Source organism: Primulina huaijiensis, chromosome 15 (genome assembly GCF_012295235.1).
Source record: "Primulina huaijiensis isolate GDHJ02 chromosome 15, ASM1229523v2, whole genome shotgun sequence".
NCBI classification, from domain to species: domain Eukaryota; kingdom Viridiplantae; phylum Streptophyta; class Magnoliopsida; order Lamiales; family Gesneriaceae; genus Primulina; species Primulina huaijiensis.
Window position 1 is genome coordinate 21,276,297 of NC_133320.1, and position 20,603 is coordinate 21,296,899.

Genomic DNA, 20,603 nt, shown 5'->3' on the forward strand with positions numbered 1-20,603 from the left:
TTTTTTTTATGACGATGAAATCTATAACAACTTTTTTTATCGAGTACGTTAATAAATATTCGAGCAGTAGTCTGTAACTTACACTAACTAATTAAATCGTATTGAATAACTTTGTACGACACATTCATTCAAAAAAAATATTGATAAGAACATTAAACAATAAACTTTAATCACTCACAAATTTGTGTGAGATGATCTCACAGACTGTATTTTGTGAGACGAATATCTTATTTGGGTCATCCATGAAAACGTATTACTTTTTATGCTAAAAGTATTACTTTTTATTGTGAATATCGTGAGACCGTGTCACAAAAGACATACTCTTCCCTCAAATAGAATTTACGATTGGCTCGATTTTATTGACCAACGAGTTTGCTTTGCCACTCGAGTTTTAGAAGTTCGGAGTTCTCCGTAGTATCACTTTGATAATTAAATTATATATTTTATAATTATAATATACGAAGATCCAATGAAACGCAAATAATTCAAATTCTAAGAACCGTGAATCGTCATTCAATTGTGTAGCTTTAATATATAATAAAAGTCATATACAATTGCAAAAAAATTAAATCTTTTAATTGTCTAACTTTTTGAATTGTTAAATAAATAAATAGAATTTGAAATTTGAAATTTTTTAGGATAACCCTTGTACTATACTATGTTATACTTAGAGACATGGACGACTTATCACATTAGATTTGATTAAAATATCGTAATCGGCCATCAATAACTTGTAACTCATTGACACCAAAGTCACAAATTTTAGACGGGATATGATATTTGAAACTCATTTGCAACAAACTCCGACCACGTCAAATATAGCATATGTTTTCAATTTGAATAGATACTTCTTCAAATTTGAAAAATTCGTCAAATACCAGAAAAACATTTCTCAACATTAATGAACTCTTGTACGGCTTGTGATATAAAAATTGGACTGTCGGAAACAATTAATAAAATTTTCATCGATTGGAAACATGTAAGGACTTAACAAAGATCGAATAGACAATAAATAAATACTCAATTCATTTAAAGTCGCGTTTTAGGATACGTCTAAATCATTTCATATCTTGATTTTAAATAGAATTTAGTTCTTGTTGTTGTTATTATTATTATAATAATTANAAGTTATCGGAATAAAATGGATCCAGAACGATTGTATACGCACAAGAACAAAGCCGATTTGTACCAATTGAGAACCGATAAAGTATCAAACTTACATGAAGAAACAAGAACCACAAACCTGGAAACAGATCGTAAGGCGCTGATAGTTAATGAGACTATCGTTCTTTTCAAATGAGCTTGATCGTTTTCGCGTGCCAAGGTGAGATTTTGGAACTCTTAGTTTGATGTTTGGAGCATAGATCAAGAGCAAGCTGTTGGCGAATAGAAAACATTAAAGTGAAGTACAATACGCCTTGCAGCAACAAGCATTCTGCACACCCAACTCAATTGGCGTAGTTTTGGGAGTGCTGTCGTACACACGAATACTAGAAAGAATCAGAGAATGCCATGAATGTTAAGCATGCCACAAAACTTAAAAGAGTGTAAGCCATCTTCTTCTCTCTTCTTAAAGGAATTGTCATCCTCTCCACGGACATCCCGGCAACCAACACATTGATTAAATGGATTTCACAATCGATTTGATGCCTTAAAAGAAAGAAAAAGTAAACACAAGGGGAACTTAAGGTAAATGCATTGATTTAGATTTCAGATCCACTATCGACAAATGAGAAACCAATGCCAAGACGTCAATAGCCTATCATTTACAAAAATGTCAATATATCGATCAATTTAATCCCACGAGACATCTAATACACACATGTAGTTCAATAGATATAATGAAAACAAATATAAGGTTGTCTGATGAATAATAATTGATAAAAAAGAAAACAGTCGGTTAAAGTGATACAAAAACCAAGTGAACATAGATGCACCAATTCTGTTATAAGAACCTGTTTTGTTATACTTTGATAATATAGACACAAACACAATGTAAAAGGCGTTGCAATTCTAATAAAAGATGTGACCAGAACATAAGTGTAATGCATAAAAAGCAAGGAAAAATATGTACCTCTTCGCCATCAACCCTTGCACTTAAACTGGATTGAGATAGTCTCAAGAAATGCATAAGGTGCTAGAAAACAAGATGAATAATGCAGATTGATGATTTGAACAATGATAATGAGCTTGCAAGGTTGTGTAACCTAAATTTCAACTCACCATCGCAAAATCAGAGCATATGACACATACATCTAGATGATTACGCAAACTCTAGAACTCCGATCACATCCAACGTGAAACCAGATTAATCATATACGTGTGTGCGCATAGACTGGAGTTTTACCTATTTGACAAATAGGTAACTAGTCTTGTTACACCAATACATAAAAAAACGCCACAAGGCACGCAAGAGAACAGATCAAAATCGATTCTTCACGTAGTCATATGCTCACAAAATTGAGCTTCAAATACAAAGGATTTTTATCCATTCATAAGAGAGCATAAAAAATTAACAATATCATTGAACAACAATGAAAACACACCGTACTATCTTCTATGCATATGGATCATAAAATTGAAGTTTATAGGATTAAAACATGTAAATTCTCTTCAAACAACAGATACTCATAGAAGACGAGACCTAAAGAATATAACATCTTGATCTTCACAACTTTTCTACAAGCATTCTTCTCTCATATTTTCTTTCTTTTTTCGTTTTTTCCCAAGTAAAAAAAGGAAAAAAAATAAAAGAAAATTCGGTAATTTGATTTAAACCCAATGGGTTTCTTCCACAAGACAAGATCTTCGTTGCCGGGTATAGCTCAGAGCCGGAGAGCTGTGCAATAGACCTCGTCGACGTCTGCTGCGGAGGCATCCACGGGCGGCGGCATGTTAAGGTCGAAAGGCAGGGGCTTTTTACAAGAGGAAACTATGTCACATCCGGCGTCATCAACAACCGAGGATGAGGAATCACAATCGCTATGACAATCGTCTGGAGCCATCGGCGGCAATAAAGGATTCCTTCTCCGCTGCACAAACCGAGGCGGCGGCGGGGCCATCTGGCGGGGCCCACTGAACGACTCCACGGTGCTGCTCATCCCGCTGGAGGTGGGCCTCTGCTGCGCAATTATCCGGTGCTCCCGAGGGTAGAACCGTGAATTCGAGAAAGGATCGTTAGGGTTCGCATCGATTCGAGCTAGAATAGGGTCTTGAGGATTGAAATCAGGGTAACCATTGCCGTTATCTGGCAGGCCGAAGTTCGTCCTCGCCTTCGCCCCGCGGAGAGAAAGCGCGGCGGCGTCGTAAGCCCGAGCGGCATCCTCGGCAGAATCAAAGGTTCCGAGCCACACACGGGTCTTCTTCCAAGGGTCCCTGATCTCCGCCGCAAACCTTCCCCAAGGCCTCTTTCTAACACCACGGAATCTGATCTCCTTAGATCCTCCAGATCCGTTAGCTTGTCCACCATCGGCCGCCGCCTGCCTTGCAGCAACTCTCCCTCTCGGCATGGCTCAAAACGAAAGAAAACCCACAAAAATTATCGATTTCTACAGATCAAACAGAGCTCATAAAGAAACAAGAGAGATCTGATTGCAATAATAATCAGCTAATTTATTCGCGCGCTCCACCGTGTGTGAAAGGGGAAAGGAATTATTTTTATATTTGATTTTAATTTAATTTCCCACCATTGCTGCATCTCGTAGAAGTCTACATTGGCACTCGCATCGATGGATTTCCCAACTTTTTATTTCATCCACGCACTTAGATAACTACGTTTTCATTTTGAGTAGTTCTTTTGTCAGACGATCTTATGAATTTTTATTTATAAAACAGGTCAACTTTATCGATATTTACAATAAAAGATAATACTTTTAGCATAAAAAATAATTTTTTTTAATGGATGACCTAAATAAAAGATCTGTCTCACAAAATACAACTCGTGAGACCGTCTCACGCAAGTTTTTGCCATATTTTATTATTTTGGTCTCTTTTGAAAATATTATTTTTGCCACAATTAATCTCTCGATCCATCAGGAATCTAGAGGATCTGAGCTCTAGATTCATGTTTTATAACACTTATTTCACGTTGTTCCTGTTGGTGACCGAATATGATATCATTATGTCATGGTCCGAGCTCATGCTCGCTCTTGCACGACCGCGCAATGAGCTTCTATATCAACTAATTCGTAGTCGTCTTCATTTTATTTTACGAAAATAGTTAACACAAATTACGATGAAAGTCAATTATAAACTTTAAATCATTCTTAACACAGGCACAAAGTATAATTGTTTTTTCTTAAAAAAAATTTAATAATAAAATCCACTATCATATTTATCTTCTTTTCTGCTACTAAGAACTTTTTTATTTTAATTTCGCATCCGCCGCTACCTGCCGTCTACTGTAAAGCTTATTGCCCCCTTTGGGGCCCTTCCACTAAGTGTTTATTAAGAATAATGTAAGAAGATTGAGAACATTAACATTTATTCTTTGCATTGACAATTAGTTGAATAAATTCGTATTGTTTGAAAGTTCAAAATTTAAAAGATTTGTTGGATAACTCGATATTTTCAGTTGAATTTTGGATTTACGGCGTGATTTGGGTATTGTAAGAATTTAAAATGCATATTGGTGAATTATTGAGAATATTGAGACAAAGTTTTGACAATTAATTGTTGAGTTGGATTTTTAGCAAATAAATCCGATTTTGGTAATTTTAGAAATTAGTTGAATTATTTTAGCTTTATTAGTGAATTATGTAATTATTCGGCTTGTTATCTTATTTGTAGGCCGATGAGACCGAAGTTGAGCTTGTTTGTTGTTCAAAGTCGATATATGTACACTTATATATTTGTTTATGTGACATATTATGATATTATGAAATTCATGTTGCGAAAATCTGATTATTCCGCAGAGCCAACACACACATTTCCAGCATCTCAATGTACACAAATTTTATGCAACGATCGTACCCAATTGCCTCGACAAGTAATTAAAGTCACATCCAGGCCCGAACATTGGTATCCAGAAAGACGTTAACCTTCGAAGTCCACGAGAGCCGAGGGGTATATATATGTATGTATGAATGTATGTATGTATGTATGTATATATATGTATGTTGATGTGATCCTGCTGAAATTGGATGAGCCGGGTCGGGAGCTCCAACGGATCAAATCAACGATTTATAATGTTTGGGGAATTTGATTGAAGATAATGACTTCAACAGCACCTGCAAACAAGAAAAAAACTCGTGAATGGGCGCCGAAGAAGTGTCCGGCGTAGCCACTCCGATGCTTAAGTCAGCAGGTTGAAGATGAACACGAGCAATATTTGGGAGAAAATATGTATAATGCTTGAGAGTTCAAAGATTTCAGAATCTGTAAATAACATTAATACCTGCTATTTATAGTAGAAAATTAGGTAGGTACCTTGATTCCAGTGCCACCTACTAAGTATGGCAAGTCAACTGCCCATACCATAGCTTCTGATGACTTCTAGGACACTCCAAGCACAAGTTATTCTGACAGATTAGACGGCATGTATCAATCATACTCGAGTGTAGTTCAATTCTCGAGGTGGCTGGCTCGGGTGGTTGATTACCCGGGTGATGGCGTGAGAGATCGGGCTGACCGGGCTGTTCGAAGAATGCTCGAGAAATGTAGTGCTTGGGCTCTTGATGGTACCCGGGTCACCAATGACCCGAATCCTTATGGGGGTATCACCACCCATCCGTAAAATAGTCGGGCTAGAGCTTGACTCGCTGTCCCGATAAGTCCTATCTGTACTTTTGTTGGAACATCATTCGGAGTGTGAGAGTATCGGGGGCTTCAAACATCCCGCAGATGAAATGGAGGGTATCATTTATGACGCATGCGTTTAGCACTAACTTCCTGCCGAAAAATCGTTTCGTATTCCGAGAATCAGATAAGTCTGACACATCGATATGCGTACACGTCCCTTCACATACCTGTTACAATTTCCTAGACTCATTATGATCGTCCGATTTGATCTGGATCAACGGTGGAGATTGGTTCCTTCCCCTTATATATAGTAATCCTTAATAGCAAATAATTATATGAGAAGTGTAATGGCAGGTCCAAGCAGTTCAAGGACTCTTGACATGTCTGAAGATTTCGGGGAATCTGCCTTGGAGGCTCGAAAGGCTACAATAGAGGATGAAGTCTTTCACAAAATTCTTTGCTACTGGGAAGAGCTTCAGGGGCTGAAACTTCTTTACGAAACGGGAGAAGCTACTACTCCCAGATTAGTAGCAAAAATGGCAAAATTTCGAGAGTATTTGCACATATCCGAGTGGTCAGACATCTTTACTGATGGACATGTCTTCCAGCTAATGCTTCGGAAAGAGAGGAGAATTCTCCATCAGATTGCTGGTTCTGACAGCTTCCTCAAGACTTCCACCGGAGTTCTAACTAGTTGGTTGAGGAAATGGGAAGCTGCTGTAGAAGAGGAATATTTTGATGTAATCCGTGCTAATGAATAATACAAGAAATATTTCTCGCAGTTTGTCTTGGTCATTTATTTTCCTGGTATCTTTAAATTTCACAAGTAGATGCATATATCAATAATTGAAAACTAACTGTCGTCATTCGAGAATTAATAACGGATAAACGATAAACCAAAATACCGAGACAATATACTATAGGATTAGAGTAAGGCGCCGGGTCCTTAAATTTCCCGGGCTCAGATATTCCATTTGGTTGGGGTTCCCAGGTAATTCGCGCGATGTGGCTATGATGCATGCTTTAGCATTTATATTATCGAAAAATCGTTCCATATTCTGAGAATCCGACAAGTTCAACACATTGATAGTCGTGCATGTCCTTGCGTCTGCCCGGCTCAACTTCCAAAATTTATCCTAGGCGTTTGTGCATGTGTAGATCAACGGCTCTGATTAACTCCCTAATAAATGATAAGTCGTTTTGATTGGCTTTAAACCTTCCAACTTCTTCAATATTAAATGCCACTTGCCTATAAATAAGATGGTGGAAACGAAAGGTGGCAATCATTAGTTCAATATGTCGAGTTCAAGTGAGTCGAGTGTTTGCAGTAGTACAGTCACTTCCGGTGATACGCACGTTCAAGCACCGGGCAGCATACACCCTTATCTGGAGGGTTTGAAGAGGACTATTGAAGACTATATCTGCGTAAAGGTCATGTCTACATGGTATAAAATTCAAGATATCAGTAACATGCACCAAAACGGTCTGGCCCTCACTCGTGCACAAAGAGCAGTGGCGAGGAAATACAGGCGAGAGCTCGAGGTAGCTCGAGTTGCAGATCTGGCCACTGATCAAGTTCTGCTGCATGCAATGCTGTGGAAAGAATGGCATCAGCTGCACAAGATTTCATCCACCGAGTCCTTCACCAACTTTCACATTCAAGAATTGACCGATTGGATAACTGAGTGGGAAAATGATGTAGCTTTGAGAATAGCAGATGTAAGACGGCATCGACAACTTCCTTAATAAAATTTATATTAATATACTTTGTTTCTTTAATTTTCTGTGCCCAAACTCATATAAACCAAATAATATACGACTATCGAATAAAACTAAAATGCCGGGACCTAGGGGCTTGATATCGCCCAGGTTTATACACAGCATGCCGTGCTTTCGCATTACCCCGGACGACAAATAAGACAAGTTCTCACACCACCCGGGCTTATAGATAAGATGTCGGGCTCTCACGCCACCCGGGCTTATAGTTAAGATGCCGGGCTTTCACGCCACCCGGGCTGTATTCTCGGGTAACTAATTATTATAATGACGCATGCCCTTCTGGAAAGCTGTCAGAATCTGTACGCATTCCGATCATATAAATGATTATGACGCCTCGATTTATGCACTTGTCTTTTCACATATCCCGCCTAATCATCCCGCTCAATTTTCGAGGTTGATCTGGCTCGTTCAATCTATCTTAGATCAACGGCCGAGATCCGTTCCCCCCGCCTATATATATTAGGTCTCCTGTTTTCGATAAAACACTTACAAATTTAAAATCTCGGCGAAGCCCTTGCAAAATTTTTCCTCGAAGCTCCTCGGCAAAAAATACTCAACTCTGACAAACTCCTACCGTCTTTCCTCTAAAAAATTTGTAAGTTCTCTCTTTCGAATTATGTCTGAATCTACCTCTTCGACTTCAGGAGCCAATGCGCGAGGCTCGCCTAGTGACGAATCCACCGTGCTGCGCTCTGATTCCTCTCCCTCTCCGCCTCGCAGCTCTATTACTCAGCCTCCTAAAAAACCCTCAGCTTACCAAACTAAACTAGTCTCTTCAAAACCCTCCTCTTCTAGCCATGCCCGAGCTCTTGCGAAGAGCAATGGTAAGGGTAAAGTGCGGGCCTCGAGCCCTCTTTCTACCGAGACCCCAGGAGTTCCCTGGTTCTCCTCCATGAGTAGCACTCTGCGCTTGGGGGAAGAAGAGGAGCTCCGGGCTCTATCCCTTCCATTTTCCCCATTCTGATCCCCGATCCCTCTGATCGGGCAGATCACCCCCCACCTGGCTATACTATCTTTTTCCGGGATCAAGTCAAAAATGGTCTCCGATTCCCCCTCCCTTCTTTCTATATCGATTTCCCCTCCCTTCTTTCTATATCGAGGTCGCTAAGTTTTTTGGCGTACCTATCAATCTACTCCATCCTAATTCTTTCAGGATTATGGCCTCGGCCTATGTCCTTTTCAAAATGAACAATCTTCTCATCACTCCCCTCATCCTTCATTATTACTTCACTTGCCGGTTTGGGGATAACGCATTTTCCCTGACTGCCCGGTTTAATGCCCGGTTCCTTGATGGCATCCCTTCTTCCCAGAAGGGATGGAAAGGAAGATATTTCTTCCTTCAACTTTCGACCCCTCTCTCTTGCCAAACCGATTTTCCCCCTTCTCTCCCCCCACAATCTACCCTTCCCAGGGCCTATAAGTATGAAGAACCATTCCTCATAAGCCAGCAACTGGTAGAGGGTAAAAAATACTCCTCCTCTACCCTTATCTCTACTGATAACCTGATAGCATACGGGTTGAGCGCCCGAGCCGAGGACCCTATGGACCGGGTAATTGATGAAGCTGCAGGCTCGGGTTCTCAACCCGGTAATTCCTTTTTCTTCCCTGTTCTCATCTTTTATTCTTTTGTTTATACTTGTTTAATTTTTCATAATCATGTCCCTCTTTATACAGATACTTCCAAGATGCAGGCGGCCTTTGCCAGGAAGCGAGTAGCTGAGAAGGCTGCTCAAGAGAAGAAGATGGCAGCTCGTCGAGCAGCTGCTGAGGAGGAGAAGAGGCGAGATGACGAGGAGGCAGCTCTGAGAGCTGAAGCGGCCCGGGCTAACACTTCCCGGGATCAGGAAGAGATCAGGGCTAGGGATGCGGCCAAGCTCTCAGAAGATGCTGAAGACCTCATCCCTCTTAGGCAGAGGAAAAGAAAAGCTCTCGCAGTCCCCGAGCAGATTATTCTGGAGGATTTCCCCGAGGGTGGCCAGGGCACTTCTCGGTTTGCTCAATCAACTCCCCTTCGCCAACAACCCTCCAATGAACCCGGTCAAGAGCTCCCTCAAGCTGATCAGCCTACTCGGGCTAATATATTTTTTGAGGGAGCTACTACTACTGGTGTTATGCGTCTCAAGCAAATACTCAACCCTGCTGAGGAGGCACTTTTGAGGAGCAATCCCACCAGCCTTAGATTCCTGGAGGGATCAAACCGACTTTTAGCGGTAAGTTATATCCTTATTTCTTTTTTCTTCTTTTGTTGTTCCTTTGTTGTTATTTGCTGTTTTTTTTTTTACAGGCTGCTCATATGATCATCTCGGCCTTTGAGGAGGTAGCTGCAGTGGCCACGAAAAAAGGGCAGCAAGCCCGGGCGACTCAGGAAATCCACGACCAACTTCAAGGAGAGATTGCCCGGGTTCGGAAGCTTCATGAGGAGAGAGCCGCTGGACTCCAAGCTTCTTTGGAAGCGGCCAACCAACAATTGGCCTCATCTCAGCTTGCCCGAGATGAAGGCATAGCCTGGGAGAAGGCCCTTGAAAGGCGGATTGCATTCTTGGAGTCCTGAGTTGGCTATCTCGAGGATGAAGCCAGCACGCAGCAGCATCGGGCTGTTGCGGCCGAGGATAAGTTAAGGCTCCTCCAACTGACTCAAGATGAATGGCGGACTGTCTTCCTTCAATCCTCAGAATTCCAAGCGGCTGTTGAAGATAGATCTTACAAATACTTTACAGTCGGCTTCAACAAATGTCAAGAGCAGTTTGAAGAAGAGGGCCTTATCCTGACAGGCAAGGAGGGCTTCTCGGACATAGATAAAGCCATCGATTCCCTTCCCAAGGACGACGCTGCCGACAAGGAAGTTGAACATACTCCTGAAGAACCCAAAGAGCCCGGAGAGCAATCCTCTCCAGTATGTTTAGAATAGGATTGTAGTCCCTTTTAATTTCCTCTTGTAATTTTCAGCCTTCGGGCTTTCATAAATAATATTAACTTTCTTTATATATAATCCAGTCAGCAGTCCATGTACCTTTAATATATGCAAGAATTACAGATCTTTTTAAGTTTAAGACACATGCTTGAATAACCAAGAAATATGAACCTTGGACCGGGGAGCGTGTCCCGAGATGTAAGAATGTCGAGGTGTGGAACCCCGAGCCAGGTTTGAGAACAGTGCCCTGGGCTTTTTAGAACCAAAGTACGGAGGCTGTGGCCGGGGAACATGTCCCGGGACTGGGTAATGGTCGAGGTGTGGTTCCCCGAGCCAGGGTGTAGTGCCCTGGGCTTTTAGAACCAAGGTGCGGAGCCTTGGGCCGGAGAACATGTCCCGAGACTTGTGAATTGTCGAGGTGTGGTTCCCCGAGCTAGGGTGTAGTGCCCTGGGCTTTTGGAACCAAGGTGCGGAGTCTTGGGCCGGAGAACACGTCCCGAGACTTGTGAATTGTCGAGGTGTGGTTCCCCGTGCTAGGGTGTAGTGCCCTAGGCTTTTAGAACCAAGGGGCGGAGCCTTGGGCCGCGGAACATGTCCCGGGACTTGGGAATGTTCGAGGTGCGGAGCCCCGAGCCAGGGTGTAGTGCCCTGGGCTTTTAGAACCAAGGTGCGGAGCCTTGGGCTGCGAAACATGTCCCGGGACTTGGGAATGGTCGAGGTGCGGAGCCCCGAGGCAGGTTTTAGAACCCAGGGCTTATAAATAACCAAGGAACGGAGCCTTGGCCGGGGAACATGTCCCGGGACTTGTGAATGGTCGAGGTGTGGTTCCCCGAGCCAGGGTGTAGTGCCCTGGGCTTTTAGACAATATGCCGGGGCCTGATACCTCCCGGACTTTAAATAATGTGTCGGGGCCTTATATCTCCCGGACTTTGAAGAATGTACCAGGGCCTCATACCTCCCGGACTTTCAAGATTTTGTTTTTCCTGCTGTATTAGTTTTATTAAAAACCAAATCACTAACCTGGAAATACTGAATCCGAATTTATTCTCGGTATAGAGAAATTTCTCTGGTTGAGCTAAATTAGGTGAATAATATAGTTGTATGCTATTGAGTGCATAGCAAACGCTCTTCCACGCCAATCCAGGATTGCTGCTGAGCTTTGAGTCCATATAAAATCCACATATAAGATCTAAGTGCCGAGCTGGTCGGACTTGTATGTTTGAATGGAAACCATATCTACGCCTTGAGCTCAAGTTCCCACAGACGGCGCCAATGATGTGATCCTGCTGAAATGGGATGAGCCGGGTCGGGAGCTCCAACGGATCAAATCAACGATTTATAATGTTTGGGGAATTTGATTGAAGATAATAGCTTCAACAGCACCTGCAAACAAGAAAAGAACTCGTGAATGGGCGCCGGAGAAGTGTCCGGCGTAGCCACTCCGATGCTTAAGTCAGCAGGTTGAAGATGAACACGAACAATATTTGGGAGAAAATATGTATAATGTTTGAAAGTTCAAAGATTTCAGAATCTGTAAATAACATTAATACCTGCTATTTATAGTAGAAAATGAGATAGGTACCTTGATTCCAGTGTCACCTACTAAGTATGGCAAGTCAACTGCCCATACCATAGCTTCTGATGACTTCTAGGACACTCCAAGTACAAGATGTTCTGACAGATTAGACGGCCTGTATCAATCATACTCGAGTGTAGTTCAATTCTCGAGGTGGCTGGCTCGGGTGGTTGATTACCCGGGTGATGGCATGAGAGATCGGGCTGACCGGGCTGTTCGAAGAATGCTCGAGAAATGTAGTGCTTGGGCTCTTGATGGTACCCAGGTCACCAATGACCCGTATCCTTATGGGGGTATCATATGTATATATATATCTATGTATGTATGTATATCCACGAGAGCCGAGGGGTGAGAGTGAATACATACATACATACATACATACATACATATATATGTGTGTGTGTGTGCGCGCGCATGTACAGTTGATTTTTTTATATGTAAGCACTCTTGTTAAAAAATAAAATTTAAAATTTTCTGATTTTTAATAAATTTTTAGATGTTTTTACATAAATTTGATTTTTCATGCAAAAAATAATAATAAAGAAGGATTAAAAAAATAAAGATAGGTGCATCCAAGACATTTTTTTTAAAAGTGCTCTTATTTTTTTTAAAATTTAAATTTAAAATCTTCTACTTTCTAATAAATTTTTAAGATTTTTCTACATAAATTTAGTTTTTCATGCAAAAAATTAAAGCAGGGGAGCTAAGAAAAGAAATATGGGTATTTTGGGATTATAAAATTTACACAAATACATTATTTTGTCTATATTATGGCTCAAATATCACACACACACACACACACACACACACACATATATATATATATTATGTATCTAATGAGACGAGAAAGATCGAACTCATCTATTCTGACAGTAAAAAATAATATTTTGACATAAAAATATAATTTTCCTTGGGTTTAGTCTACTCGGTGATCCGTATAACAGTTTCAAAAGAACTAGGGGTGTGCAACGGTCGGTTTGGTTCGGTTTTAATAAACTTCGGTTCGGTTTTTCGGTTTACGATTTTTCGATTGCCTAATCCTAAACCAAACCATTTTAATTCGGTGCGGTTTGGTTTTTTTATATTACGGTTTGGTTATTACGGTCGGTTATTACGGTTTGTTTAATAAATTTAATTATAAATAAAGTTGTACGTTATAAATTTTAAAAAAATATAATAAAAAACCACAATTAAATTTGTTTTGATTATCTTACAAAAATCAAAATAAAGTAATAAAAAAACAGACATAGCTATAATTCTTGTAACCAATTTGTTAAGTATCTTACAAACATCAAAATAAAATAATAAAAAATATAACTATGATAATTGTAAGCAATTTGGAATTTGGATATGTTGATAGTGAATAATTCCAGCATTGGATTCATCAACTCCTACAACAAAAATCCTCATATGTAGGGAAATGAAAATGTTAACCTATTATGAAAAAGAATAAGTTCATATAAATTAGATCAAATTAACAAACCTGATTGCAAGTCGCAACTATATATCAATGAGACAGTAAAATAGTAAACATAATGAAATTACTTATATTAATTATTTTATTATTTATTAAATTACGTATATTAATTATTTTATTATTTATTATATTTTAAATGGTCGTTTCGGTTTTAAAATTTCAAAAACCGATAACCGAACTGAAAAACCGAAAATACAAAAATCAAAACCATAACCGACCGAAAAACCGTTTAAACCGAACCAAAAAAACCGAAATTTATGGTCCAATCGGTTTTTTCGGTGTAAACCGTTTAATGAACACCCCTAATAAGAACTTATATCTCTTGTAAAATTCCAAGAATTTTATGCTATATAGTGGGTTAAATGAATCTATTAATATATAGATTGTTTTTATGGATTTAGTTGAAATTGAAAATCTAAGACAGTGTTCTTTAGTTTTTCTTTCTTTGTATCGTTTTGGTTGTAGAATAATGATGATGTTCCGGTCAATTGAGTTCATTAAAATTCTTGGTACAGATAATTGAGTAGTCAATAATAAATCGATAATAATTTAAATTTTTGTTCGAAATCTCATTAACAAATGATCAAGTTCCATAACATATGTTTTATAGCATTTCTTTTATATCATGGAACCAATGTATCTTTTTCTATTTCATTACTTTACCAAAAGTTATAGCTGGTAGTAACCGTGCAATTCAAATCTTTTAAACATTACAGCAGCTCTAACACCGCGTTTCGATTGATCTACCCAACATTGATAATTATCGTTCCAAAAAATCTTACTATCAATAATTGCACTATTTCCAATCAATGAGAAACGAACTCTTGACTTTAGCTCCGATACCAATTGTAGAACCGAGCGCTTGTCATTTTACCAAAAGTTATAGCTTGTTGTAACGAAACAATTTAAATCTTTTAAATTGTACAATAGCTTAAACGCCACGTTTCGATTGCTCCATTTAGCGTGAACAATTATTACACCCTAGACATCTTCTTAGAAAAATGGTCACGGTCCATTTAATGTTTAGTTTATTAGGTAATGTTTGAGAATACAGAAACTTGATAATCATTTTTTTAAGCATTTGCAAACACAACGTTAACTCGATTGAAATCGTAATTCAGAAAATATTATTCTACTAATTTAGACCAAGAATTGTAAGAATACAATTACTTCAAGTGTTCACAATAAGAATAGGGATCATGACAGTATTCCTAAATTTTGGGCATATATATAATTTAGTTTAATTTAACTTTAATTTTAATTTATGAAAGTCTCTTTGAACCTGGAATCTTGCAGCTGTCACGACTTTAAGATATACTTTAAAAAGTAGTAATTAATTAATTTGGGAATTAATTAATATAGGAAGCATGTGAATGTTGACATGAATAACACCAATCGTGCCCTCATTTGTTTTTTTTTTCCCCGAAACTTGATCGCGATATTTCAACTATTTAAAATTAGTTATTTATTTACCTTTGAAGTTATTTATTGTGTAATTAAAATTCCCATTGTCAAGTTGAACTATTTTTATGATTTAAAAAATCTACTTGTAACATATAATTTCGTTGTTATAAAATTGTCTTTAGAATAATATGTCATCAACAGAGTTTTTCTCCATGATATTTGCAAATCGGTTTAGTTTTTTGGGCAAAAACTTGTGTGAGACGCTCTCACGGTTCGTATTTTGTGAGACAAATCTCTTATTTGGGTCATCAATGAAAAATTAATACTNTTTTTGTGGCCAGAAAATTAGTATTTGGGACTTAATTGATTGACAAGTATTAATTGAACTAACAACTTATGATACTATATTTTTCATGTCATGTAAAATAAAAATGAAAATTGCACTTTGATCTTGTATGTTTGTCACTTTATATTATGATGTTTTATGTTATCAAATTTTAATTTTAGCCTTGTATTTTTCGGTTTTTGACAATTTTAGTCATTTTTCATCGAAAATGTTAATGTGACAATACACGTGTCATATTTACATGAGCTCTGCATAGGTGTTACATTAACACCACTTAAAAAAAAAACTAAAATTGCCTAAAAAACAAAGATAACGATTTGAAACTTATATTTGAGAACATAAAAGATCAAAATCGTAAAGCTAATTGTATAAGACCAAAATACAATTTTCTCAAAATAAATTATATCGAAATCATGATAATATAAAAGGGTTATTTTATATTACACTCAAGTTCGATACTAATTTTAAAATACCCATTTTATTACTTTTGTATTCCAATTTTGTCAGTAATACTTGTTCCCCTCAATTTAAACTTTGAGTATTATTTTGTAAATCAACTTAATTCTTAGTTGAGAGAAAATGAGTTCAACTTATGTTGTCAGATTGATATCAATGCATTAACATAACATAGTGAGGACTATATACAATAAAGTAAGAATAAGTTTTATATGAGACGGTCTATCTATGTTCGTGAAATAGGTTGATTATGTCCATAATATAGTGAAAAATAATATTTCATGCATAAAAAATAATAATTTTCATGAATCGAATCGGATAACAGATCCGTCTCACAAAATTGAATTATAAAACAATCTCATAGGAGTTTTTTGAAATAGTAAACAAAGAGTCGAATCAAAGATAAAAATAGTAGTTACGAATTTAATTGCAATTGGCATATTATGTATAAATGTATATAAATTTCAATAGAAAATATAATTTTATGTAAAAAAGGTTTCTGTCTAAAATCTTGTTTTTACATTTTTATTTTTTTTTGTTCTGTTTTATTAAGAAAATAAGGATGTTAAGGAAATAGTTTTTCTCAAAAAAGTAATTTCAGTTGGTTAAAAAACCAATAATAACTATAGACTTCTCTTATTTAATAATAACTAGTAACATTTGCATGTGATACGTTTATATATATTAAAAAAAATTGTGCTGAGTATAATATCGATGTAAGAAATCTAGATAATTATAATCTGATAAAATTTTGTTATTTTTAAAATTTATGAATTTTTGTGTTTCAAAAAAAATATGAATTTTTATAATAATTTTAATATTATGATTGATATAATCATTTAAAAATCCGAAATATAGATAAAACTATTTTAGTAATTTAAAAAAAAAATTGGAATGTGATGAGATATAGTATAATATTTTTTATTAAATAAAAATAAATATTTTGTAATTTGGGAGTGATATTTTTTGTTTTTTGTTTTTTAAAAATATCTCCACTCTGTTTTGTAAATAGCGGATGCTCATATTTGGGATTTGGATCCTATGATGTAGCTGAAAGCAAGTGCTGTGCTTTTTTTACACGAAATGATTCGTCTCATTTCGTATAACAATTTTTTAAATTTATCTGACACTGTGTGAGATTCATCATATGATCAACTCATTTCGTCTAACAATTTTTTAAATTTATCTGACACTGTGTGAGATTCATCATATGATCAACTAATTATCTCGTATAAAAAGTGGTTTTCAAGTCATATCAGAAAATCCAAATCCCTCGTGTTTGTGTTTGTGTGTGTGTGTGCGCGCGCAATTATTCTAACCCAATATTACACGTTTTGAGTTAGATAAAATATATTCTAGAAAGAACAAAGAGAATACGCTAAGAAACAAACGCTGCTAATTTATATATTAATTTCCATCTTCAGAAAATCATCCTAGCAAAGAGATGCTTTCCCACGATTCAAAGTCTACGTAGAATAATTCAATTGAATATTTAATATTGTAGTGGAAAATGATGCTAGGCCTAATTAAAAAGTATGAAAATAACCTTTAGATTAAGGCAAAACTTTACCAATAATTGTTTGCTTAGTTCCGATAATACCTTCCCTTGAACAGAAAACAGAAAATAAATTCTTGGAGCTGATTTCAAACCCACCGAGAGATGGAGAAGGAGCCAAAAAGAATGATTTTTGGTGTCACTCCTATTATTTTTTTGCTTGCTCTTCCTCTAATTTGTGTTGGGATTGATTTCTTTTGGGGAAATAATATCCCTTTTGATCGGTGTAAGCCAACAATTCTGCGTTGAATTTGGTTCTATTTTTATTCTTGAAGTCTGAAAACGTTAACGACTTGATGAAATTTTTACAAATTTTATCAGGGATGCGATACTTTTCTGGTGTAGAACAAAGCTCCATCAGCAATAAGATTATCAACGCAGCTGGAGATCAAGAATTCATGAGGTTTCATTTATCAAGATTAGTAAGAGGTCTCTGATTCTTCTTCTTTCTTTTTTTTTTGTTGTTGAAAGAAACCAGATTTTCTTGATCTGGGATTTGCTGAAAATTAAAGAGCACTCGATGTATTGATGCAGGTGAAGATAGAAGAAATCTTGAATCCACAGGCTTTGCATGTGACAGAACATATCACTCTGTAGTCTGTGTAGTGAATCAGCCCGTAAAAATCGACACAAGAAACATGACTGTCTACACACAATCGGCGACAAACCGGATTCAAGAAACTGTAATCCATCCGCATGCAAGACAAGAAAGTATCCCACCAGGAATCACACCAGTTCATGTTCTTCAAATTGGCAACTCCACAGCACCGGTTTGCGAATTCGTCCACGATTCCCCTGCTGTGATTTTTTCTTCCGGCGGCATCGGAAATGTGTTCCATGAGATGAATGAAATCATCATCCCTCTGTTCATTACAGCGAAACAGTTTGAATCTCGGGTGGTTCTAGTACTCGAGGATTATAATCCGAAATTCATGAGTAAATATGGTAAAGTCTTGTCAGGTTTAACGAGGTACCAGGTGCTGAATCCGGCTATAAACGGCAGTTTGCATTGTTTTCCAGGCTCCGTGATCGGGTTACGATACCACGACAATCTTGCTTTGAACTCCAGCGAAATTCCAGGGGGGTATTCAATGACTAGTTTCAGGGATTTCCTGAGAAAATCTTACAGTTTGAAATTCAGCCATGTATATCAGATACCAAAACCAAGACTAATGCTACTGTCGCGTACCAATACAAGGCGGTTCTTGAATGAAGGTGAAATGATCCAACTGATTAAAGAAGTGGGATTCGAGCTGATCTTGGTTAAAAGATCGAAAACCGTGTCGAATATGAATAAATTTGTTCAGATGATAAACTCTTGCAGTGTTCTGGTTGGGGCACATGGTGCAGGTTTGACCAATGAGATTTTCTTGCCCACCGGGGCAGTGATGATTCAGGTTGAACTCTTAGGCACGGAGTGGGCGTCGAATACATACTATGGCGACACAGCACGTGCAATGGGCGTGCATTATTTACGCTACAAGATCGAGCCGGAAGAGAGCTCTTTGGCGAGAGTATACAGCCGGGACGATGAGGTGTTCACCGATCAGGCATCTTTGTTTAGGAAAGGTGGGTACAGGGCAGCAAGAAGTGTGTATCTTGATATGCAGAACGTCAGGCTGGATCTTGCGAGGTTTAAACAGACACTTGTTGAAGCATTTAGTCTTGTTACTGATTTGGATGTGAGAAGATGAACATCAACCAGGATTTTCCCAAATTTTTGGTGAGCAAAATATAATATGCACATACATTGGGAGATGATGAATTGTAAGTTTGTTTAGAATAATTAGTATATTTAATTTCATGATAATTTTTTTCTTTGTTCAATATAAAATATTTGATTTGTAAAATGTATGTAAATCACTAAATCAAGAGGTGTGGGTTAATCACATTCTTTTTTTCTTTTTTTTTTTTATTTCTTTCTTTCCCTTTTCTTCAAGACAAAATGAAACATCAAGTAAGAGATACACCATTTCACAAAAATTTTTGTGAGACAGATATTTTATTTAGGTTATTCATGAAAAAATATTATTTTATATGTCAAAAATATTATTTATTATTGTAAATAGAGATAAGATTGACTCGTCTCACAAATAAAAATACGTGAGAGTATCGTACAAAAAATTACTAATATTCCATTTTATCTTGGGCAAAGAAACGAGGTGGGGCGGTCCCATATTTCAGTTAGCTCTTGTAATTTATTTAATATTATAAAAATATGATATAGAAATTCAAATATAACAATTTATGGAGAAATTTTCCCAATAGATATAACTATGTAAAAAAAATTCTTGTATTTAGCGAAGAGGGTGAGAGGAATTAGATACCTAATTAGCTAGGATTAATACATCACATTGCACGTGGAAGCCTAAAAAGCTAAAGGTTATTGATTAATTTGATTATAATAATTTATGTCAAAAACTCGTCCGAGACAGTCTCACGGGTCGTATTTTATGAGACTGATATCTTATTTGGGTCATCCATGAAAAAGTATTACTTTTTATGCTAAGAATATTACTTTTTAATGTGAATATCGGTAGGGTTGACCGGTCTCACAGATAAAGATTCGTGAGACCGTTTCATAAAACATCTACTCATAATTTATTTGTTTTATTTATAAATCGTGTAAAGGACACCACACCAACTTGACTTTATAAATAATATTGGTATACTTTTTCTCTTTTTAGTCTTTCAATTGCCGCTAATGATAAAAAGCAAAAATAAATAAATGAATAAATTGCAATTACCATTTGTAGCTGNTACAGTAGCTTTTCTTCTAGGTAGGACTAATAGACTTATAAATTTTGGGGGAAAAAGTACATATCAAATTCAAAATTTAGAGGGCAAGACTCGTTATTCTTGAAATTTTATTTTATTTTTTGAGTTCGGGTGAGAGAATTGTTATAATAAGACTACAAACTCAAGACTTTATTCAAAACGCAGAACGTTGATATCATATGAATTATAAATCATCGTTAATAAAAATTTTGATTTCCAGGTGATCGAAAGAACATAAAAGAATTGCATGCGTCGCTTAAACCTTCGTGGTAATGTCTAGTACAAATAATATAACAGTGATAAAAAAAAAATATGTTGAGTGAACGATTTAATAAGAGATAGTAAGAAAATAATGGGACACGGAAAAAAGTTGGACTAAGTAACTTGTTGGTGAATTGAAGAGTGCAAAAAGTTATAAGATAGTCATAAGGTGAAATTTGAATTAAAAGATTTTCAAAAGAAAATTTGGTTATTTTAAATTATATATATTTTTTTATGATGTGAGAATCTACAACCGTTATCATTTTATGCACATTGAGTAAATACTTGAGCTAATGCATTAGTTTGCAAACCAAGCTAACC

At 36.9% G+C, this 20,603-nt stretch overlaps 2 protein-coding genes across 2 annotated transcripts; one reads left to right on the forward strand and one right to left on the reverse strand.

Annotated features, from left to right (window-relative positions):
* Window positions 1-2,566: 2,566 nt before the first annotated feature.
* LOC140960496 (ethylene-responsive transcription factor 3-like) lies at window positions 2,567-3,762 on the reverse strand. The gene has a single exon (XM_073418783.1). It carries the CDS (start codon window positions 3,507-3,509, stop codon window positions 2,826-2,828), a length of 684 nt encoding a protein of 227 aa, XP_073274884.1. The 5' UTR covers window positions 3,510-3,762; the 3' UTR covers window positions 2,567-2,825.
* Window positions 3,763-17,146: 13,384 nt separating this feature from the next.
* LOC140959612 (xylan glycosyltransferase MUCI21-like) lies at window positions 17,147-19,122 on the forward strand. The gene is made up of 3 exons (XM_073417531.1): window positions 17,147-17,469; window positions 17,565-17,672; window positions 17,778-19,122. Exons 1-3 carry the CDS (start codon window positions 17,349-17,351, stop codon window positions 18,935-18,937), a joined length of 1,389 nt encoding a protein of 462 aa, XP_073273632.1. The 5' UTR covers window positions 17,147-17,348; the 3' UTR covers window positions 18,938-19,122.
* Window positions 19,123-20,603: the final 1,481 nt, after the last annotated feature.